Source organism: Miscanthus floridulus, chromosome 14 (assembly GCF_019320115.1).
Source record: "Miscanthus floridulus cultivar M001 chromosome 14, ASM1932011v1, whole genome shotgun sequence".
In the NCBI taxonomy this organism is placed as follows: Eukaryota; Viridiplantae; Streptophyta; class Magnoliopsida; order Poales; family Poaceae; genus Miscanthus; species Miscanthus floridulus.
Window position 1 is genome coordinate 16103590 of NC_089593.1, and position 24747 is coordinate 16128336.

A 24747-nucleotide genomic window follows, 5' to 3' on the forward strand; every position below is an offset into this window, starting at 1 on the left:
TTGTGCTTCTTCCTGCAGACACGGTTCCACCCCGGCCAGGAGTGCGCCTCGTTCAAGGCATATGCCTTGGCACACAAGGGCAAGGCAAAGGACCCCGACCTCGTCTACAACCTAGAGGACCCGCCCGAGGCATATAGTAACCTGAGCGTGCACAGTCGCCTCAGCGAGTACACGGCGATGGCGAGAGAGATCCATGGGCCAGAATTTGATCCGAGCACCGCTGACCTCGAGGGTGACATCGTCATGAGGTTGGGACCAGGTAAGCCACACGGGAGGTACTATATGGGCAACAACACCATAGACACGGCCAACACTCAGACACTCGCCCAGATTAGAGCCCGGAGCACGAGTTCGAGCCCGGCCATACGCCCACGCTCACAGCCCCAGGTGGTAGCACTCCAGGTTAGTTCTGTTGCATTCGTTGTCCATTCATTTTCTACCCGTTCTTTATTTGCATTCTAACTATGTGATCCGATAATTGTAGGCCCAGATTGAAGCCCTACAGGAGTCATAGCAGGCCTCACAGAGCCAGTTTCAGGCCCTCCAGCTATCGCACCAGGCCGAGTTAGCACAGGAGAGGGCACGAGTGTAGGCCCAGCTTGAGGCCTTCCAGCAGTCGCAGAAGGCCTGGTACGAGTACATGGCCAGCTTTTCTCAGAGCATGGGCCAGCCTCCACCGCCTCCGCCGCCGCCGATGATACCGTTGGTGCCTCCACCTCCGCGCGACGGCACTCCTGTGAGTCACTCTTCATCTTGAAAGGCTTTTTTAGTTCAGATTGTGCTACAGTCAACACTATCATGTTAGAACCTAGAAGAGAGTAGGATACATACATGTATAAGTTAGATTATTAGTAATATTGTTCAGACCTTGAAAGGCATCATGTTAGGTTCTACATGAGTACATAGGTGTTTGCCCAATTCATGTTCAGTCTACTCGACCATGTGTGATGATATCTTGCACATAGAGGAGAACTAAACAGCAACTAACTTGATATGTGTTATCTATTATATGCCTATATATTGATGTCACTGTTAACTGGTCTTTCGAAGGAATATTTGAATTTGGCATACTACCTTATGATTAATTGACAAATATGTTTATTTTCTTTTGCTCCCTCATTCCAGGGACCTTCTACAGCTAGATCGAACAACGATCAAGACTTGGACTTGTCTCCGTTTCTCGGTAGGGCTCCGACCATGTGACAGGACCATGTTTCACTTGTTTGTATGTTGAACTTAGAAGTGGGTTGAACTTTGTGGACTTTGGACATGTTGATGGAGTTTGTGGACTTTGCATTGTGCTTGTGACATTTGTTGTAGCTATATGTTGGTTATAATGAGTGGATGTGACATTTGTGGACATATATGTGATATATATTGTCTATCTGTTGGTAACTGTGATATTCTGTTATAATTGTTGTTAATTGTGGCTGGATATGCACTGAAACAAACAAAAAAAATAATGTGGACAAGTTTTACCGAGTGTAACACTCGGTAATGGTGATGTTTACCGAGTGTTACACTCGGTAAAACAGAGAACAGAACCAAATTGGTTCTGATTCTGTTAATTTTGCCGAGTGTGCCATTTTTTACCGAGTGCCACGACCCCACTCGGATATATGTGCCATTTTTTACCGAGTGCCACGACCCCACTCGGATATATGTGCCATTTTTTACCGAGTGGAACACTCGGTAAATGAGTTACATGTTTACCGAGTGTTACCGGTACACTCGGTAAACTATATTAGGAAAAAATATTTGCGGAATTGTTTTAATCATGCAAATGGTTATCTGTTTACCGAGTGCTATGTCTAACACTCGGTAAACGACGCCGTTAACGGCAAGCTTGGGGACTGACGACCGTCATGTTGTAGTTGTTTACCGAGTGCCGGCGTAGCACTCGGTAAAATTTATTCTCCGAGTGCCCCGTTAGTTGACACTCGGTAAACTAACTTTACCGAGTCGTTGTTTACCGAGTCATGTTTACCGAGTGTGGCACTCGGTAAAAAATTTACCGAGTGTTTATCCATATTTGCCGAGTGTTTATCACACTCGGTAATTAATCAGTATCCCGTAGTGCCTAAGGTCGTCCTTCTGGTGCCAAAAAGAAGATGGACCCTATATGAAAAAGAGTATGTATAGCCAACAACCATGTGTTTCAACAAAAAGTAGCATATGGTTGTTTGCTAGCTACAAAACACATAATTTGTAACAGAGGAAAAACCATGTGTTTTAGCACACGCTAGCACATGGTCGTTGGTTGCTTGCATAACACATGATTTCCAAGAGAGAAGAAACCATGTGTTTTAGCACAAGTTAGCACACGTTTTTAAAGAAGGCCCACTTAGAGAAAATCTGTTATAATTTATGTGCAACCAAAGTTGGCCCATTAATTAAAATGACAAAATGACCAATTTAACAGCAACAGCCCATAAGAGAAGCCCAAAACCATGAATACATAGGAATATAACTAAAATTACAAATTAACCAATTTAACAGCAGCAACCCATAATAAAAGCTCAAAACCATGAATACATAGAAATATAAAGACTCGGGAGAGAAGCAAAGCAAAAACAGATCTGCTGCGTGGGGAAAGCCTCTGCTCGACATCAGATTGCAAAGAAGAACAGGAAATTTCAAGAAGAAGAACTACAAGACTGATCCATACCTCATCAGCAAAGCTTAGTAAACACACGTACAAGCTTATTGACAAAATAATAACACTGCCACTGCAAAAAGAAACTCTGCCACAAATCAAAATTAACTTAGAGCACCCAACTATTTCAGATGCTGCTAGATTTTGCAATCTTATATGCAAATTAAGTGTAATGCATTATATCGATGAAATTACTATGAAACAAAATATTTACTCACACATAATGAGATGCTCTCGGTGAAAAAATGCACAATGATTATGATCTACAAAAATTACAAAACAAGAACATGAAAATTGCATGTTTCAAATAGTGCAAATACTACATGTTGTTAATGCAATTATACTGTATATGTATATAAATACAGAATCCAGCTCATGAATGTGGAGCCTGCTCACAGTACAATTAAACAGCATAGAATGTGTACATAAAAAGAATGACAAACTGGGAGACAACAACACATATGAGAGAACAATTTAAATACCTCATACTGCCAGATACCAAAGGTTCACATAATGAGATAATATAATTTTCAGAAGCACAAAAGATGTAGAAAGAACCTTAACATGAGCCTTCAGTTGCAGCCATATTTGGATGACATCCTAGTTCCTCAACCAAGTACTTGCACACCTCCAAATGGCCCTGGCATGCTGCTCGATCACCATTTCCTATGTCCAGGTTTCTTATGATACCTTACACATAATGACACAAACAAGTTACCACATTGAGGAAGCAGATACCTAACACATGACCGCGCAATCATCAAGAAAAACTAGCAATTACACCCACTGGTAGATCCTACTAGCACACTACTACAACCATTCTTGCATGTGAGTAAGCTGCCACAAGCACATGCAGCTATTGGAGATCACACTGGTACACTATTGTAGAGAAATTATCATGAGCAAATATCATGCACAAAAAATAGAAAAACTTCTACATAAAATAACAAGGAGGAGTTTAGCTTCTGGGGTCTGTATTATATTGATATGCAAGGACAAGGACAAAAATGAGATGTGTGTTGGCACAAATCAAAATTAACAAAGTTCATGAAGTGTTAGCACAAATCACAAGAGACAAAAATTTCTCTATGAAAGGACAAGGACATAAACTTGGCTTGGGCAAGCACAAACCACAATAAACAAAGGAAAAGGTGAGCTAGCACACGACCCTCGAAGTTACGGTTACCCGACAAAATAGCAGCAGCAACAACATCTGTTCAAAAGAGGTAAGCGATAAGCCAATCATACAGAAAAAAACTAAAATTTGTTACAGGTAAATAGTCAATCATCGTAGAATTAACTTACCATTTTCTATAATGACAGCTGATACAGATTCATTGAGATCACTAGAGTTTCCAATGCAAGTGGTACAGCCATAGCCAACAGTATGAAATCCTTGCTGGTTCAAGTATTCTTGAAGGCCACTATAAATAGGAATCACCAGAAGCAAGTACTTCGTGACAACTCCTGATCCAGGGGCAAGGCTTGTCTTCACCCTTGGTTTAACCTAAAAACAAGTGTCATCTCACATCAGCAGAAAGCACAGAAAGGCACTCAGCATAACAGCCCATGATTACATTACTAGAGGACTAACTCAAGACCCAACTCGCATGCTTTCTTAGCTACAAGACCAGCACCAAGCATAACACTAGGATTTGAGGTGTTTGTGCAGCTAGTTATTGCTGCTATAACAACACTACCATGCTTGATTTCTGCTGGCTACCCATGAAAGTCAAATTTGACAACCTTATCCTACTGCTCCTTTGGCACTGCAAATAGATACCTTTCGCTTACTGTCAGTTTTCTAAAGCAAATAACCTAGTGAGGCAGTGAAACCAAAGCTACATTCATCATCAGCACCTACTGCTACTAGGAAATGAAGCAGACATGCACAACACTGGTAAAGCCAGCAAGGATGACTTGTTTATCAGTATTAACAAAGATAGATGACAAACTAGGACACAACCACAAAATCATGACAAATATAAAATGCAATTTAGTAACAAATATACTAGCTCTAGCACAAATCACAAGTAACAATTTAGTAACAACGAGGCTAATGGTTTAACAACAGCATATTGCATATGCTTAGAACTAAAATTGCAGTGCCTGATACTTGCAATCTACATTATAGGAAACTAAAATTATGTAACTGAATCTTTAAATTATTTGGTTTACTGAATCTTTAAGTTGTCTGATCAGAAATAGTTCTTTGGTATCACTAAAGTATAACTGGCATAAGACATAAGTGCTCCTGTAGCAGTGTCATTGACAGAAAACCACCTAATGAAACAAGCTACAGGTGGAAAATGGTGCTTATGGGGTTTGTATTATATTGATGTGCGAGGATAAGGACAAAAATGAGATGTGTATTGGCATAAATCAGAATTAACAAAGTTCATGAAGTGATAGCACAAATCACAAGAGATAATTTTTTACTATGAAAGGACAAGGGCAAAAACTTGGCTTGGGCAAGCACAAACCACGATAAACAAAGGAAAAGGTGAGTTAGCACAAATCACAAGAGATAATTTTTTTCTATGAAAGGACAAGGACAAAAACTTGGTGTGGGCAGGCACAAATCACAATAAACAGATGAAAAGGCATGTTAGCACAAATCACAAGAAATAATTTTTTTCTATGAAAGGACAAGGACAAAAAAAGGTATGTTGTCATAAATCACAATTAACAATATCTCTGAGGAATACTCTATATTTTTGTTACCTATCCCGTCCATGATACTTGGATAAAAGAAACTATGACAACGCCACCAAATAGAGCGTGCTAATATAGTTACACTGTTACACTGTTATAGAGATAATATTAAGAGTTTAGCTTCACATTGTACTCTTATTTTTCACCACCATAATCAGTGCCATCTTCCTCTCAATTGAACTAGACTGGAAGTATGCTAACTGTGCCATTTTCACTACCATTTGAAATTTTACTATTAGGGAGACTGATCAGTTCACCACAAAACTCTGGACTATGTTAGCATAAAGACAAATCCGATTCTATAGACAACAATTAGGTTTGTGTTGAGCCCTCACAAGGAGGGCTTCTAACCATCTAAGCACGGAGCCAGAGTCGTTGGTGGTGCGGACGCGGGCGTGGAGGTCCACGAGGTCAACGCGTCCAGCGGCGAGCGCAACCTGCGTGGCCTTGAGGTCCGCATGGAGGTTCCACACAATCAAACAATAGAAATAAATCAGTCCTTTGTTCCATCCTCATTCTAAAATGAGGAGGAGGCGACCGACAGGCGGAAACAATAGAAACAATCAAACATGGAAAGGGGTTCCACCCCCTGTATTCAACCTTTGTTCCATCCTCATTCTAAAATGCCCAAACAATCAAACTATAGAAATAAATCAGTCCTACAACAGATTTTCAATTGATGAGTTTTAGAAACTACGGCATTGTGAATATTCAGAGCAGTACTTTATCCCATAAATGGAAAGGGAAACAAATAAATCTATATATCATTGGGCATTAGCGCATCAGAAACTCGAATTTGCATCATCCATTTAGATGTCCTAAAGGGGAATCCGAGTAACCGAGTAAGATCATCATTTACAGAGCTGCAAGCACAGAATGTTGTCACAAGATAACAGTCCAATACTTAGTTAGATTCAAGCTAATGAGTTGGCAGAAACCGAAAGTCTACTTTTTTATATATAACATTATTGCCCGTGCTAATGCTACAGTTCTCCCATTACTTAAACCAAAAGGAAACTAAAAAAAATAGATCCAAATATCATCTTCTAGTTAAGATTTTTATCTTCACATGGCCAAAAGAAGAAAAATCTAACACAAAATCGAAGAAAAAATCAGAACAAACTCTTGATCTGCAGTTTTAGATTGAAAACCACAAAAGCTATGATAATATAGCTTTCCATCACTGGCATCAGTGGAATAAAAGCACTTGGGGTAATTGTTTCATCATCAATCAGCCAGCTCAAGAGTTGACAAATTGTACTCCAGAACCATCCAATCAGTATTTTAGTACCACATAGGTGCCGAAAATGAACAGATCTAACACTACAAAAAACAGACCAGCAACACACTGCATGGATCTAGAAAAAAAAACAGATCTGCACATTACAGTGCTCATATAAGTCATAAACATCAAAAGGACAAAAAAGAAAGCCCAAAGAAAACTCCGAAAAGCACACCTAATGGCAAACGAAAAAAAAGAAAACCTGACAGAAAATGAATATTCAGACAGGGATAGCACTAGTATGAGCTAACAAAAAATATATATTCACGTCAGTCTGAAACACCAATCTAAGGTAATATGAAGCAAAAAGAAGGAAACCCATGGCTAAAAACAGTCTAAAAATTTAGCTCACTACTGCAGTACTGTTCTTGCCAGACCAGATACTAATCCAGAATTGTTCACCTATAGAAAAACCCGCAGCACCAAAAAGGACTGACTGAGCTAAATTGAGACAAAATAAAATGAATTGTCCGAAAAGCAGAGTCTACAGGGAAACTGGAAAACTACTGAACTACAGACAGGAAACTAGCAGAACATTATAAGGGCCTCTTTGGCAGGGCTCCGGCGGCTCCGTCTCCCGCCCCTGTTCACCTGTCGGCCGTCCACGGGCCGACAGGGGCTACTGTTCACCGGAGCTATTTTTCTCTCTCCTCATTTCCTCTCTCACAGACACCGTCGGAGCCGGAGAAGCTCGTTTTTCGGGCTCCGCGGCTCCGGCTCCCCTGGCACCTATCGGCCCGTGGGCGGCCGACAGGTGCGACAGCCGGAGCCCTGCCAAAGAGGCCCTAAGCTAAAGCTACTACTGCTGGACAGGCCAAAAGTGCTACATGAAACAAATACCCTGTTTGGTTCCTACAGTGCCTCATAAAATTTCTGTCACATCGAATGTTTGGACACATACATGGAGTATTAAATATATACTAATTACGAAATTAATTGCACAACTTGCGACTAATTTACGAGACGAATCTTTTAAGTCTAATTAGTTCATGATTTGACAACGTGGTGCTACAGTACACATGCGATAATGATAGATTAATTAGGCTTAAAAAACCATCTCGCAAATTAGCCTCCATCTATGTAATTGATTTTGTAATTAATCTATATTTAATACTCCTTATTACTATCTAAACATTCGATGTGACATAAATTTTATGATCAACTAAAGAACCAAACACCCCCTAAAACTAAAAGCACCAGAATAGCCACAAGATTTGAAAGACAGTCAATACTAAACCAGATGACCACTACACACGATTAACTGAGCAACTAGACTATCTAAGCACAGATACTAGCTTGCAAGAATTAAATACTAGATGAATATGTAGCAAGAAAGGGACGTTGCACAGAGATTTAATTCGCAAATTGCTACCTGGAAGTTGACTGCACTTTGCCAATCTGAAAAGCAAGAGTTCGGTTGTATTGCTCAATGGCTGCTACTACTGATATTGCTCAACTTGTAAAAATGACAGACCAAGATAAAACAGACACGAGCGCAAGCTGCTAAAAGAGCATGATCAGCCAGAAGAAAACACAGAAGATTAGCAGCACGATCAAATGAAGACTGAACTGGGAACAAAAAGCTGCCGGTGATTCTCTGAACTAAGCCGAACAATGAAATGAAACCCAGGTGGGCGATTCTCCCCACCTGGATTTCAGCCTTCAGTCAAAAAGAGAATGATATAGGAATAATCACTATACAACTGAGATTTCAAGCAGATCACAAGCACCACACAGGCAAAAAGATCACAAGCACCTTAAAAGCACCAAGGAAAAAAAGATCACAAGCACCTTACAAGCACCAAGGAAAAAAATCACAAGCACCATCTATTTGCTGCTGCAGTAACTGCTCCTACACCATCCGATCCTCCACTCAGTAGCTCACATCCACAGGGCACTGCATATCCATAGCAGCAATAACTATTTCCTCATCAAGCTCCCACAACGCTGACAATGACACACTTACAGTTGAGGAATCACATTTGCAGTAGCTGAATCACATTTACAGTTGTTGAATTAACAGCCTATCCTACTTCACTTTTTGGACCAAATACAGAAGTTGAAAAAATCATGTCAAATACCATCATTACTTGCTAAAAATCAAACAAACATTGGAATGTCTGGTTCCTCTCTCTCCTTCCCTCCCTCCCTGGCTGCTTGCTTTGCTTCCCCCAAGCTGCAAGATCCCAAGGAAGCTGAGCCACCGACCACCTCGAGAAGAAGTGAACTGAAACTGGCAGCAGCACGCAATAACTGAAAGTGCACACCACATCCACACACGCGCCTAGCGATGGAGTGACAACCATTGGCTTGCTTCCGGCGATGGCCATTGCCAACCCCGCCCCATCTCCTTCGTCATGCGTACAAGACATCCCACACATCACCCTCCTCCACCTCGTCTGACATCATCCCCGCTTCGGTAACAAACACCGCTCCAATCAGCGCCCGGTCACTCATCGTCGGCCGCGAAGAAGCAACAGCACACAACGCAAATCCAACACACAAAAGACAAAATCTCCGGCGAGACGACGCCCGTCCAGGTGAGGCGAAAGCAAGCGACTTCATCCTCCCTGGACTTGAACCACAAATACATCAAACATACCATCAAATCCTAGAACAATCAATCAAACAACTACAGAACCAGATCTACTGAACCAATGACCCCAACAACAGAGTTCAAATCAAGGGACAGCGTGCGCCGTTCCAAGGTACCTGTCGACCTCTAGCAATGGCGCCCTGTGCCCTCGTCGTTGGAGACGGCCGCCGCCCGCGCTGCTCGGGAGAGCTCGTCCAGGCACGACCTGTGCCGCCGCTCAGGGACCTCGTCCGGTCGCGACCCGCGCCGCCGCTTGGGGGACCTCGCACGGGCCCTTGCCGGCCGCGGCCATGGAGGACTGCCCCGCCGTGGCCTTCGGTAGGTGGGCGTCGTGCCCGGAAATGTGCGCCGCTGCGCCTGGGCGAGAAGAGGATAGAGGAAGGGGAAAGGTTGCAGCCGGTCTCACACACTGGAGAAGTGAGTCGATGCGTGGCCTTGAGGTCCGCATGGAGGTCCGCAGGTCAGAGAAACAAAACAGAAACGCCACATCGAACGACCCAGGAGACACGAGCGAGACGGATCCGACGGACAGAAAATCCATGTGCCAACCAACCAAAAAACACACATGTGGTGTATAACATTCCTGTATGAAAAATGGCATCGCACCGTGCTGCAGTTTCAGGTGCTAGGAAGAAGAAACTCCTGAGAGAGGACAGGAGGAGGGTTTCCCTAGGCGGCTCGAGTGTTCTGGTGCCTACGTCTGGCCGGTGTCGTCGTCTCCTTCCCCTCTTCGATCTCCTAGCATGATTCAGACTCGGAGATCCTTGTCTAGGTTCCCTTGCACCTTGATCTGTTGGTTCCTCGGATCAGTGTGTTCGCCTTCTTCATTCCTGCCGCATCCACATAGACCCTAAACCCTAGGTTTTGCTAGCCGTCTTCCACCTGAGTCCTCTTTTTCCTGTTTTGGTTCCTCTTGCTGTGGATTGGGGGCAGTGTGCGTGAAGGCCTCCCATGGAGGGGGTCGAGGGGATGCTAAGGAAGTTGCAGCTGTCGTCTGAAGAGAAGAAAAGCATCAAGTTTGGGGCGGAGATGGAGAGTGGTGGGAACGATCGCCCATCTCAGGCGGTGGCAAAGCTGCTCTCGGAGAGGGGAGTTAGATCCGAGGTCATTGAGCAGTCCGTGGGCTGGATTTGGTGCCCCGCGAAGGGAATCTCACGCAAGGATCTTGGGGACAATATCTATTTGATCTCCTTCAACCAGGCGGCGGGGAAGAGGAGAGCGCTTGATGATGGTCCATGGATGATTTCGAAGGAGCTCTTGTGGTGACGGAGTTTGATGAAACGAAATCTCTGGATGAGATTGAGTTTTCGTTTGTCCCGATTTGGATACAGGTGGAGCGGCTCCCTTTGGGATTGATGAATCGAGCCGCGGCGGGAGCCATTAGAGATGACATCAGCGAGTTCATGGAGGTGGAGGCGGATGGGGATGATTTGGCCGCTGGCAGAGTTCTCCGTCTCAAGATCCGGCTGGACATTTGTAAGCTGTTGCGCCGAGGTATATTGGCAGATCTAGGGGCGGATAAAGGTGAACGATGGTGCCCAATCACGTATGAATACCTGCCTGATTTCTGCTATGTTTGTGGGCTCATTGGGCATGTGGATAAAGCCTGTTCAAAGAAACTGGGGAAGGATGAACCGGCACCCTTCAGCAAGGAGCTGCGTTTTGTGCCTCCACGCAAGCCCTTTGGGGGTTCGGGCCACAGGAGCCTGGAGATTCGTGGTGCATACTCGGGAAGAAGCAGAGGAGCAGGGTCTTGGCGGTTGGGTGGCTCTAGGAGTGGAGGTAGCGGTAGCAATCCCGAGCCGATGGCCCATCATGGAGGAAGGCCTCTGAGACGGGGAGTGGGAAGGAGATCTTGGGGAAGAAGGTTGATGACGAGGAGGTGACCAGCCCAATGAAGGAACGTACAAGCCACTGAGAAGAACTCAAGTACAGTGAGGACTAAAGCAGGCTGAGGAAGCGGCCTCGGCACTAGTGTTGCATGGCGGGGAGCACACTGAGGGGCATGTCAATAGTACCATGCAAATTAAACAAGGTAACCTAGTTTTGGAGGAGAACGCTGGAGAAAAAGACAGGGCCCCGCACAAGTTCAAAAGGGCAAAGCGAGATGAAAAGAAACTACCAGTGGAGAAGAGCCTGGGCAAGCTGCAGAAAAAGAAAAGGGGTGGTGAGGACCTGATGGATGTAGAGCTTGATGGACCGTTTGATGCTAAACGATCCAAGCAAGGTAAGCTGGAGGAGGAAGTTAATGCCAAATGTACCTGTTGACGCGGGGCTGTCGAACAGCTCCGTGAGTTGATGAGAATCATCGCTTGGAACTACTGCGGATTGAGGAATGGTGTGGCAGTTTGTGGCCTTCTACATGTTCAGAAGGAGGAAGACCCCGACATTCTCTTCTTGTCCGAGACAAAACTGGACAAGCAAAGAATGGAAGGCTTGAGGTGGAAGCTAGGTCTGACGAACATGATTTCGAAGGACTATGAAGGCCGCAGTGGTGGGTTGCCTATCTTTTGGAGAAAGGAGATCAACTTACATGTATGCGGCATTTCACGCTTGTATATAGATGCAGAGGTGACGGAGGAGGATGGGTTCTTATGAGGCTTACGTGCTTCTATGGAGAACCGAGTACGAAAAAGACTTTGTCGTGTGAAATGATCAAGATGTCTAAGAGGGAGGTGAATTGGACTAATTCTAAATTTTTTGCAAAAATTAAACTCTACACTTAGCCCATTTCACCCCTAGTGCCTAAATGTGTTCTCTATTGATCTACCACACAAAAGTTTTGCACCCTAGGTTCGAATCTACTCTAGCATGGTAATTCTAAGAATGTAAAAACATGAATTGAATCGCTCAAAAGTAAATGCTCAAAGTAAAGAGAGGGAGAGGAATACAGTGATGTTTTTCTGAGGTATCAGAAAGTCACCACTCTCCACTAGTCCTCATTGGAGCACCCACGCAAAGGGTGTAGCTCTCCCTTGATCCGCGCAAGGATCAAGTGCTCTCTGCGGGCTGATTCTTCGACACTCGGTCATGGTGAATCGCCCACAACTGCTCACACCATGACTTGGGTCATCCACAAGTTCTGCTGGATGATCACCAAGCTTTCAATCACCACCGAGCCGTCTAGGTGATGGCAATCATCAAGAGTGACAAGCACAAACTCTCACTTGACAAAGATAAGCCTAATGAGAAAGGTGGATGCACACTTGCTACTCCCTATGCACTAGTGAGGTCATTAATCTTGGATTCTCAAATCTCAATTACACCATTAGGCTCTTGCTCTCCCTTTGAAAGCTCTAGTTTGGTTTTGGTTAATTGATGAAACCCTGAGTGCTAACCTACTTTATCAAAGTGATTATGAGATAGGTAGCACTACTCCAAGTGATGAAGCAATGGCGAAGATTATGACGATGGTGATGGCATGGTGATGATCAAATGCTTAAACTTGAAAAAGAAGAAAGAGAAAAACAAAAGGCTCAAGGCAAGGGTAAAATTGTAGGAGCCATTTTATTTTAGTGATCGAGACACTTAGCGAGTGTGATCACATTTAGGATTGATAGCCGTACTATTAAGAGGGGTGAAACTCGTATCGAAATGCGGTTATCAAAGTACCACTAGATGCTCTAACTCATTGCATATGCATTTAGGATCTAGTGGAGTGCTAACACCCTTGAAAATATTTGTAAAAATAAGCTAACACATGTGCACAAGGTGATACACTTGGTGGTTAGCACATTTGAGCAAGGGTAGGAAACTTCACCGACGGAGTGTCCGACGGTGCCACCGGCGCCCTAGATAGAAAAGACGGAGGTCACTATAAGTGACTAGACGCTGGTCTCTGTTGGACCGGCGCGTCCGGTCAGTAGCAGCAGTGAGCGCGTGTTTCGGTCTTCGACCAGACGCTGGCAGGATGCGTCCGGTCAGTGCTAACATACACTGACGTGGGACACACAGAAGAGACATTGAGTGACCAGACGCTGAGTGAGTCCGATCGAGCATGACCGGACGCGTCCGGTTGTGAAAATTCATGTTTGGAACCTTACTGAAAACGACCGGACGCTGAGGTCCAGCGTCCGGTCACTTTCTAACTGATGCGTCCGATCATCACTTGACCGTTGAAATCGAGCGATCGGCGTTTGTAGCCGATGACACATGGCGCACATCGCACGATCGGACGCTGAGGTCCAACGTCCAGTCAATATGACCGAAGCGTCCGGTCGACCCGTGTTTAGTGCAGTGAGGAGCCTAACGGCTCTATTTCGTGGGGGCTTCTATTTAAGCCCCATGGCCGGCTCAAGCTCACTCTCTTGCACATTTTCATTGACATAGCAACCTTATGAGCTTAGCCAAAGCCCTCCCACTCATCTCCATTATTGATCCATCATCTTTGTGAGATTGGGAGAGAATCCAAGTGCATTGCTTAAGTGATTACATCTAGAGGCACTTGGTATTCGTGTTGCGCTGCGGATTTTGCTTGTTACTCTTGGTGGTTGCCACCACCTATATGGCTCGGTGCAGCGGTGGAGGATCGGTATGAGTTGGTGATTATTTGTGGCCGTCTCCGGTGATTGTGAGGAGAGTTGTACCTTCTCCGGCGGAGTGCTGAAAGGTAACTCTAGTAAATTGCTTGTGTCATTGAGTTACCTCATTTGTGGGTAGGTTCTTGCGGTGTCCAATCGTATGGACAAGGTTTGTGAAACACCTCTTAGCCGCCGAACCACCAAGTGTTGGTCGACATAATGGGGACTAGCGTGTTGGCAAGCACGTGAACCTCAGGAGAAAAATTGGTTGTCTCTTGCCATTTGATATTCTCCCAGTGATTGGTTTCATATACATCTTGTGATTGATTCATTCCTCTACATGGCGGTATAACCATCCTACTCACTCGTTTACATTCTTGCAAATTAGTTGTAGCAAGCTCTTTAGTGTAATTAGATTTGAGAGCTTGCTTTGCTATTTAAGTTTGCTTAGTGGAGCTCTTTAGAGTAGAAAGATTGAGAGCTCTTAGTGAGTAGTATCATAGAAAATTGTGTGTCTAGCTATCATTGCAACTAAAATTGTTGGATAGGTGACTTGCAACCCTTGTAGAGCTAGAGCAAGTTTGTATTTCACTATTTGTCATACTAATCAAATTGCTCTAGTTGACTTGTAGATTCTTAAATAGGCTATTCACCCCCCCCCTCTAGTCATATTAGGACCTTTCAAGTGGTATCAGAGCTGTGGTCACCGTTTGATTGAAGGCTTAACAACCTCGGTGTCAAATTATGGCTCAAGTTGTGTTCAACCATGTGGGGTGTAAACCACCATTCTTTGATAGCACATGCTATGATTATTATTATTGGAAGAGAAAGATGAGGATGTATCTTGGTTCAATCAATGATCAAGTATGGGAAGTGACCGAGAATGACTATGCTATCATCGATCCCGATGATCCCACCAACCAAGATAAGATCAACAAGCAATGCAATACAATGACTCTCAATACCATATACAATGCCATTGATTCCAAGGTATTTGAGCAAATCAAGGATTGTGAAAGAGCAAATGAAGTATGGAAAAGATTGGAAGAAACTTATGAGGGCACACCGGCGGTGAAGTGTGCCAAGTTATATATCCTTAAGGATAAATTGACAAGCTTCAAGATGAAGGAAGATGAGACCATTCCGGAGATGTTCCATCGATTGCAAGTGATTGTCAATGATTTGAAGGCATTGGGAGAGAAGATCAAGGATGATGATGTCTCTCATCGGTTCTTGATGTGCCTACCTCCAAGATTTGAGATGTTGAGATTGCTCATCATAAGAGGAGGATTGAAGGAGATTACCCTCAACCAAGTACTAGGTGATGTCATGACCCAAGAGACATATCGTGTGGAAAGGGAGGGGGATGACAAGGATGACAAGAAGGAAGAAGTAGACAAGAAGAAGAAGAGTATAGCATTCAAGGCTAGCTCATCATCATCCAAGAACAAGGGCAAGTCCAAGAAAGAATCAAGCGATGATGATGATCTTAGTGATATTGATGATGAAGCTATGGCCCTCTTTGTCCGCAAGATGGGAAAATTCATGAAGAAGAAGGGCTTAGTGCAAGAAAGAGAAGAGATCACACCAAGAGCAAAGAGTATGTGAGAAGATGCTACAATTACAAGAGGCCCAATCATGTTGTAGCAAATTATCCCTACAATAGTGATAATGATGAAGATGAGAAGAAGCACAAGAAAGATAAGAATGAAAAGAAGGAGAAGAAGGAGAAGAGAATGACCTTGCAAAAGAAAAAGAAGGGTGGAGGCTATGTAGTCACTTGGGATAGTGATGGTTCCTCTGATGGTGATAGCTCTAGTGATGATGACAAGAAATCTATCAAGAGAGCACTAGCAAGCATCGCCATTAACAAGAAGCTCTCCATCTTCAACACTCCATCGGCATGTCTCATGGCAAAGCCTACCAAGGTAAAATATGATGAGAGTGATGATAATGAATGTGAAAGTGACTCTTGTAGAAATGATAATGATGATGATGATGATGAGGAGGATGAGGAGTACACCAATGAGGAGCTCTTGGACATGTGTGAGCAAGTGCACGCTTGCAATGAGATAAAGAGAAAGGAGTGCAAAGAATTGCGCAAGAAAGTAAAATTTCTTGAACAATCCTTTGATGAGCTCAATGCTACTCATGAGAGGCTAATGGAAGCCCATGAGAAGCTTGGCAAAGCTCACTCTAAGCTTGAAAAGGCTCACTCCTCTCTCATTGAGCAAGTCAAAGTGGAGGAAGCTAAGAAGGAGCAAGTGATCATATCATGTGATGTGGGACTAACATGTGATCTTATTGATGAATCTATTTTTGTTGCTCCCACTAACACTTCTTGTAGCACTACCACTACCACTTCACCCTTGAGTGATGGTCTCACTTGTGAAAACTCACTAAAAGTGGAAAATGAGACCCTCAAGAAGGAGGTGAGTGAGCTCACTCGTGCCTTAGGCAATGCCTATGGTGGAGATGCCCGCTTGCTAAAGTGCTTGGGTAGCCAAAGGTTTTCTCTCAACAAAGAGGGATTAGGATATACCCCTAAGAAAGGCAAGGTGGCCTTTGTCACTCACAAAGATAGCTTTGTGAAGGGCAATGGTTGGTTTTGTAATAGATGCAAGTAAGTTGGGCATATAAAGCAATATTGCAAAATTAACAAGAACAAGCTACCTAATGTATCCTCAATCAAATTTGATTCTTGTTACATGCTTTTTAAGGGTGCCAATGGTGTGAAGGCTAAGTTCATTGGTACACCAATTGTGGGCCCAAAGAAGAAGGCCATTTGGGTACCAAAGACCTTGGTAACTAACCTTTAAGGATCCAAGCAAGTTTGGGTACCTAAAAAGAATTTATCTTCTTTTGTAGGTCAATTATAAAGCCAGAGGAAGCCATTGGGTGCTTGATAGTGGGTGCACACAACACATGACTAGTGATCCAAGAATGTTCAATTCAATCAATGAAAATAAGAGCAATGGGATTGATAGTATCACATTTGGTGACAATGGCAAAGGCAAGGTCAAAAGGCTTGGTAAGATTGCAATATCCAATGATTTGAGCATCTCCAATGTGCTACTAATAGAGAGCTTGAACTTCAACCTATTGTCGGTAGCTCAATTGTGTGATCTTGGTTTCAAGTGCATATTTGGTGTGGATGATGTAGAGATCATAAGTGTAGATGGCTCTAACTTGATATTCAAAGGTTTTAGATATGAGAATCTATATTTAGTTGATTTCAATGCTAGAGAAGCTCAATTATCAACATGTTTGATCACTAAGTCTAGCATGGGTTGGTTATGGCATAGAAGGCTTGGTCATATTGGAATAAAACAATTGAACAAGTTGATCAAGCATGATTTAGTTAGAGGCTTGAAAGATGTCACATTTGAGAATGATAAGCTATGTAGTGCATGTCAAACTAGAAAGCAAGTTGGTAACACACATCCTAAGAAGAACATGATGAGCACATCTAAGGCATTTGAGTTAATGCACATGGACTTGTTTGGACCAACCATATACACTAGCATTGGAGGAAACAAATATGGATTTGTGATTGTGGATTATTTCACTAGATACACATGGGTGTTCTTTCTTATTGACAAGAGTAATGTGTTTGCAACATTCAAATCATTTGTCAAGGGCATTCACAATGAGTTTGAAACAACCATCAAGAAAGTTAGAAGTGACAATGGTAGTGAATTCAAGAACACTAGAATTAATGAGTTGTGTGATGAATTTGGAATTAGACATCAATTCTCGGCCAAGTACACTCCTCAATCAAATGGCTTAATTGAAAGGAAGAATAGAACTTTAATTGACATGGCAAGATCAATGTTGAGTGAGTACAATGTGAGTCATTCATTTTGGGCCGAAGCAATCAACATGGCTTGCTATTATAGCAACTAACTCTATTGTCACCCTATGATGGAGAAGACACTTTATGAGCTATTGAATGGGAGAAAGCCCAGCATAGCATACTTTCGGGTCTTTGGTTATAAATGCTATATATTGAAGAAAGGCACTAGATTGAGCAAGTTTGAAAAGAAATGTGATGAAGGTTTCTTGCTTGGCTACTCCACTACTAGCAAGGCATATAGAGTTTGGAATTTGGCTAGTGGTACTCTTGAAGAGGTTCATGATGTGGAGTTTGATGAAACAAATGGTTCCCAAGAGAAAGATGAGAATCTAGATGATGTAAAAGGCACTCAATTGGTCAATGCAATGAAGAATATGGATATTGGTGATATAAGGCCTAGAGAGGTGATTGGTGTTGAAGATAACAAGAATCAAGTGCTCTCTAACTCAAATGTGCAAGCTAGTGGTTCTCATGATCAAGTTCAAGCAAGTACTAGTCATGACAAAGTGCAAGATCAACAAGTGGCTAGTTCATCATCTCAACCAAATGATCAATCAAATGCAAGCCATCAAGTGCAAGTGCTTCAACCAACCAATATTGCAAGAGATCATCCATTAGATACTATCATTGGTGATATTTCAAGAGGTGTGTAAACTAGATCAAGATTGGCTTCATTTTATGAGCATTTCTCATTTGTGTCATCCATTGAACCTAAGAAGATAGATGAAGCTTTGAAGGATGTTGATTGGGTCAATGCTATGCATGAAGAGCTAAACAACTTTACAAGAAACCAAGTATGGGAGTTAGTTGAGAGGCCTAAGGATCATAATGTGATTGGAACCAAGTGGGTCTTTTGGAACAAGCAAGATCAAGATGGGATAGTAATAAGGAACCAAGCAAGATTAGTGGCTCAAGGTTACACTCAAGTTGAAGGTCTTGACTTTGGAGAAACATATGCCCCGGTTTCAAGATTGGAAGCAATTAGGATCTTGTTAGCCTATGCTTGTGCCCACAACATCAAGTTCTACCAAATGGATGTGAAGAGTGCATTTCTCAATGGGTACATCAATGAGCTTATGTATGTTGAGCAACCTCCCGGTTTTGAAGATAGAAAGAAACCCATTCATGTTTACAAGTTGAGAAAGGCTTTGTATGGATTGAAACAAGCACCAAGAGCATGGTATGAGAGATTGAGGGATTTCCTACTCTCTAAGGGATTCAAAATGGAAAAGGTTGACACCACTCTCTTCACCAAGAAGCTTGGAAATGACTTGTTTGTAATGCAAATCTATGTTGATGATATCATATTTGGGTCAACAAATTAAGATTTTTGTGAGGAGTTTGGCAAGATGATGGCGACTGAGTTTGAGATGTCCATGATTGGAGAGCTTAGTTACTTCCTTGGTCTTCAAATCAAGCAAATGAAGAATGGCACATTTGTGAGTCAAGGCAAGTATATCAAGGACATGCTCAAGAAGTTTGAAATGGATGATGCTAAAGCTATTAATACACCAATGGGGACAAGTGGAAGCTTGGATAGTGATGCTAGTGGCAACATGGTGGATCAAAATATGTATTGGTCTATGATTGGAAGCCTACTCTATGTGACCGCATCAAGACCGGATGTGATGTTTAGTGTATGCATGTGTGCTAGATTTCAAGACTCACCAAGAGAAAGTCACTTGAAAGCAACAAAAAGAATATTGAGGTACTTAAAGCATACATAAAATGTTGGATTGTGGTATCCCAAAGGAGCAAGATTTGAGTTGATTGGATATTCGGACTCCGATTATGTGGGATGCAAAGTTGAGAGAAAGAGCACATCGGGTACATGTCAACTATTGGGAAGATCACTTGTGTCTTGGTCATCAAAGAAGCAAAATAGTGTAGCACTTTCAACCGCCGAAGCGGAGTACATTTTGGCCGGTAGTTGTTGTGCTCAATTACTTTGGATGAAGGCTACCTTGAGTGACTTTGGGATCAAATTCAAGCAAGTGCCATTGCTATGTGACAATGAGAGTGCCGTCAAACTCACCAACAACCCGGTTCAACACTCAAGAACAAAGCATATTAATGTCCGCCATCATTTCATAAGAGATCACCAACAAAAAGGGGACATTTGCATTGAGAGTGTGGGCACCGAAGATCAACTTGCCGATATCTTCTCCAAGCCACTTGATGAGAAGAGGTTTTGCAAGCTAAGGAATGAATTGAACATACTTGACTTCTCCAATATGTGTTGATACACCCCCAATTATATGACATGCCTCTTCTTCGAGCAATCCAAGGTAAAAGTTGATTGGCATGGCATACATCCTTGCTAAGGACATGATTAGTGCACCTAGACATATTTCACATTTGAATAGGCTCATTCATGAAAATCAAATGAATTTGATGCTTATATGGTACCACTATTGCTTGTATATTTGAAATGATCTAGTGGTAGCATATGACATGTTTGTGGGCTTATAAACCTAGTGTTTGATCTATAAAATGAGCTATAAGTGTTTAACTCAACATGGTACAAGATAACCCTTATTTGGAGGAGTGAAGAAGCTTGTCCTGGGATCAAACCGAGTTAAATAACTTTTGCAAGTAATCTAGATTGAACCAATTTGGGAAAATGATTCTCACTTCACATGGTTTCACCCCAACCTATCTAAAATTTGAGCCCTCTTTTTATGCTAATTGTTGACAAAGGGGGAGAGAAATGCACAAAGATAGTAAGATAGATAGGGGGAGCAAACAAATGAAATGACATTGTAAGGGATAGAAATGAACAAAGATAGTAAGATAGATAGGGGGAGCAAACAAATGAAATGACATTGTAAGGGGGATCAATCAAAATTGCACACAAGTAGGGGGAGCAAGCTCATAAACTTGTATGATGCATTTGAATGTGCATTTCATATATTTGCTTGCATGGTACAAGTTCTTAATTTCAATATCCATGCTTGTGTGGTGTATGCTAGTTGTAGGTTTGAATGTTGAAATGAAAAACTAGCATGCATAGGCTAAAGTAACTAGACATATGTTCATTCTATGGAAACTAGACCCTTGCTTGTAATATTGATCTCATGGGGTATTCTAGTTTTTGTGTATGTCTAGTTACTAATGGTGCTAAGGATGGTATATTGGTGCACTCCGATTGGTATCACGCTTCAAAGGTCCATCTCTTATACCTTAGCATCATTTGATAGAAATTGGCTCCTATATTTCCTATCTAAGCATATGTGCAAGCTACAATCCAAACTCTTAGCATATATGTAGGGGGAGCAATTACTACCATTTGGAGTTCATGAAACTTGTCCATATTCTTTTACACATGGTAGATATGCTTGGGCAAGCAACGTGAATTCAATTAAATCTCAATTCATATCTTTGTGAAAGGGTTGTCATCCATTACCAAAAAGGGGGAGATTGAAAGCTCTAGTTTGGTTTTGGTTAATTGATGAAACCCTGAGTGCTAACCTAGTTTATCAAAGTGATTATGAGATAGGTAGCACTACTCCAAGTGATGAAGCAATGGCGAAGATCATGACGATGGTGATGGCATGGTGATGATCAAATGCTTAAACTTGGAAAAGAAGAAAGAGAAAAACAAAAGGCTCAAGGCAAGCCATTTTGTTTTAGTGATCGAGACACTTAGCGAGTGTGATCACATTTAGGATCGATAGCCGTACTATTAAGAGGGGGTGGAACTCGTATCGAAATGCGGTTATCAAAGTGCCACTAGATGCTCTAACTCATTGCATATGCATTTAGGATCTAGTAGAGTGCTAACACCCTTGAAAATGTTTGTAAAAATAAGCTAACACATGTGCACAAGGTGATACACTTGGTGGTTAGCACATTTGAGCAAGGTTAGGAAACTTCACCGGCGCCCTAGATAGAAAAGACGGAGGTCACTATAAGTGACCGGATGCTGGTCTCTGTTGGACCGACGCGTCCGGTCAGTAGCAGCAGTGAGCGCGTGTTTCGGTCTTCGACCGGATGCTGACGCTAAAAGTGACCGGACGTTGGCAGGGTGCGTCCGGTCAGTGCTGACGTACGCTGACGTGGGATGCACAGAAGAGACATTGAGTGACCAGACGCTGGGTGAGTCCGGTCGAGCATGACCGGACGCGTTCGGTCGTGAAAATTCGCGTTTGGAACCTTACTGGAAACGACCAGACGCTGAGATCCAGCGTCCGATCACTTTCTAACTGACACGTCCGGTCATCACTTGACCGTTGAAATCGGGCGATCGGCATTTGAAGCCGATGACACATGGCGCACATCACACGACTGGGCGCTGAGGTCCAGCGTCCGGTCAATATGACCGAAGTGTCCAGTCAGCCCGTGTTCAGTGCAGTGAGGAGCCCAATGGCTCTATTTTATGGGGGCTTCTATTTAAGTCCCATGGCCAGCTCAAGCTCACTCTCTTGCACATTTTCATTGACATAGCAACCTTGTGAGCTTAGTCAAAGCCCTCCCACTCATCTCCATCATTGATCCATCATCTTTGTGAGATTGAGAGAGAATCCAAGTGCATTGTTTGAGTGATTGCATCTAGAGGCACTTGGTATTTGTGTTGTGCTGCGGATTTTGCTTGTTACTCTTGGTGGTTGCCACCACCTAGATGGCTTGGTGCAGCAGTGGAGGATCGGCATGAGTTGGTGATTGTTTGTGGCCGTCTCTGGTGATTGTGAGGGGAGTTGTACCTTCTCCGACGGAGTGCCAAAAGGTAACTCTAGTAAATTGCTCATGTTATTGAGTTACCTCACTTGTGGGTAGGTTCTTGCGGTATCCAATCATGTGGACAAGGTTTGTGAAACACCTCTTAGCCGCCGAACCATCAAGTGTTGGTCGACACAACGGTGACTAGCGTGTTGGCAAGCACGTGAACCTCAGGAGAAAAATCGGTTGTCTCTTGCCATATGATATTCTCCCGGTGATTGGTTTCATATACATCTTGTGATTGATTCATTCCTCTACACGACGGTATAACCATCCTACTCACTCGTTTATATTCTTGCAAATTAGTTGTAGCAAGCTCTTTAGTGTAATTAGATTTGAGAGCTTGCTTTGCTATTTAAGTTTGCTTAGTGGAGCTCTTTAGAGTAGAAAGATTGAGAGCTCTTAGTGATTAGTATCATAGCAAATTGTGTGTCTAGCTATCATTGCAACTAGAATTGTTGGATAGGTGGCTTGCAACCCTTGTAGAGCTAGAGCAAGTTTCATTTCACTATTTGTCATACTAATCAAATTGCTCTAGTTGACTTGTAGATTCTTAAATAGGCTATTCACCCCCCTCTAGCCATATTAGGACCTTTCACCCTTGCACTCCAAAGTGTTTTCTCAGCTGAACAAATGGGCAAGAGAGTGAAATTGGACGAGTAGGAGAGGTATAAATACCCCCCACTCAAATACATAGCCGTTGGGGCCAATTCTCTGCTGTCTACGAAGCGTCGGACCGACAAGCGCCAGGCATTGGACCGAGAGACCAGGGTCCGACCCTCACATATGACATAGTGCGCAGAGTGTGTCAGAGTTAGCCATTGCCCTACAGCATGGTCCGACACCATCCCATCGGTCTAGTCCGACGCTTAAAAATCCTCTCGGTGTAGTTTTTGGACACCGGACCCAGGCACAGGATGGTCCGACGCCACTGGTCCGATGCTTCCTAGATCAGCCGTAGGGGTGAATAGTCCCCTCGACCTGTCCAACAATGCCATTCTCCAAAGTCTGACGCTTGAGTCTGCCTGAGCTGCAACCAGAGTGCACCACGTAGGCGTCGGACCTAGCAAGATTGGTCCGACGACCATGCCACAGCACGGTCTGATGCCTACCAAATCCCTCCTTTCACTTCTGATTCAAAATCTTTGTGAATGGGGATTGTTTCACATGATCTTTGGGCTGTCCGTGAGCTACCTAGTGCTAAGTTTGACAAGTGTGCACCACACCTAACACATTAGACTCACCTAGGTCAAGCTACTAGTTCATACCCCCTTAATAGTATAGCCAAAGGAAAAACAAAGTCCTAAACTACTCTAAGTTTCACTCCAATGCCAAACGACACTTAGAACTAGTTCATCCTTAACCTTGTCGTCCATCCTTTGAAAACCGAAACGATTTCCATCGATAGGGGCATGAAAACTATTGATTGCCCAAACAATCGCCATTATCGTGACCTAACTCAAATTGCCTCTGCAAGACACATGTTAGTCACAATAATCTTATGTCGCCATTAATCACCGAAACCCACTAGAGGCCTAGATGCTTTCAATCTCCCCTTTTTTGGTGATTGATGACAACATAACCTCGAGTATGTGTATAAGAGAGGGTGAGGTTTTCAACATGCGTGGTTCATATAAGCATTTGACAATAAGAGCAAAGGGATTAGACATGCTTATACGAACCAAGACAACATAAGTACTCAAAAGAATATGAATGAAGTATGAGTACGAAATATAAAGCTCATTTGAATCGAAGTATAACGCGGAAGAAAAGAAAATGAGCATAAACAAGTGACATGATATATATAGACAAAAGTAGAGAGCACACATGTCACATAATCCATCACAACATGCAAACACACATATAATACAATGCATAAAAGTAGACGTGAATGCATGAAGAATCACACACAAAAGAATGAGTCCATCTCACATGCTTCCCCTAAGTCTAACATACTCGCTCCCTCACCCCCTTTGGCATCATGCACCAAAAACTAAGGGTCGGTCGGTGGGATAGGAGCAGATGAGTTGGGTGTGGAGACACATGGGGTAAACTGAAACTGGGTCACATCATCTGACTCTGAACTCTGAGCTGTTGAACCCTCTAGAGTGTACTCACGCTGACCCTTAGTAACTAGAAGTGTAGGTGAAGTGGTGTAGGTATGCTCGGTAGCTAGGTCGGCTGGCTGAGACTGAAAAGCTAAGACGGTGGCCTGACCCTATGGCTCAGAAGTTGTCTCTATAGTAGCCACAACTGCCACTGTCGCTGTGGCCTCAAGTGTAGTAGTGACAATTGGAGGTGACTGACTCACAAGTTATGGCTATGGCTCTGATGAAGGAATCTTCTCTGTGACTGGAGCTACTGAGGTAGGTAGAGACACTCTGAACTCTAGAGGTGTGGACT

The 24747-nt window shown here is 43.1% G+C and overlaps 1 protein-coding gene, 1 non-coding gene and 1 pseudogene across 2 annotated transcripts; all 3 read right to left on the reverse strand.

Annotated features, from left to right (window-relative positions):
* Window positions 1-3160: 3160 nt before the first annotated feature.
* On the reverse strand, window positions 3161-9850 carry LOC136503106 (uncharacterized). The gene is made up of 5 exons (XM_066498289.1): window positions 9815-9850; window positions 9366-9683; window positions 3962-4163; window positions 3788-3869; window positions 3161-3346 (listed from the first exon to the last, which is right to left on the reverse strand). The coding sequence occupies exons 1-5, from the start codon at window positions 9848-9850 to the stop codon at window positions 3313-3315; spliced, it is 672 nt and encodes a 223-aa protein (XP_066354386.1). The 3' UTR covers window positions 3161-3312.
* On the reverse strand, window positions 6150-6232 carry LOC136506318 (small nucleolar RNA snoR60; annotated as a pseudogene).
* Window positions 6503-6608, reverse strand: LOC136506310 (small nucleolar RNA Z194). The gene has a single exon (XR_010771524.1). It is a non-coding gene; the product is annotated as a small nucleolar RNA Z194 (small nucleolar RNA).
* Window positions 9851-24747: the final 14897 nt, after the last annotated feature.

Excerpts from the sequence above, each read along its gene's own strand:
- LOC136503106 (XM_066498289.1), bottom strand. The coding sequence starts at position 9,850 with ATGCCATTTTTCATACAGGAATGTTATACACCACAT. Across the intron at positions 9,684-9,814 it reads AGGAATGTTATACACCACAT|GCCACGCATCGACTCACTTC; the intron begins GTGTGTTTTTTG and ends GCGGACCTCAAG. Across the intron at positions 3,870-3,961 it reads AGCTGTCATTATAGAAAATG|ATGTTGTTGCTGCTGCTATT; the intron begins GTAAGTTAATTC and ends TCTTTTGAACAG.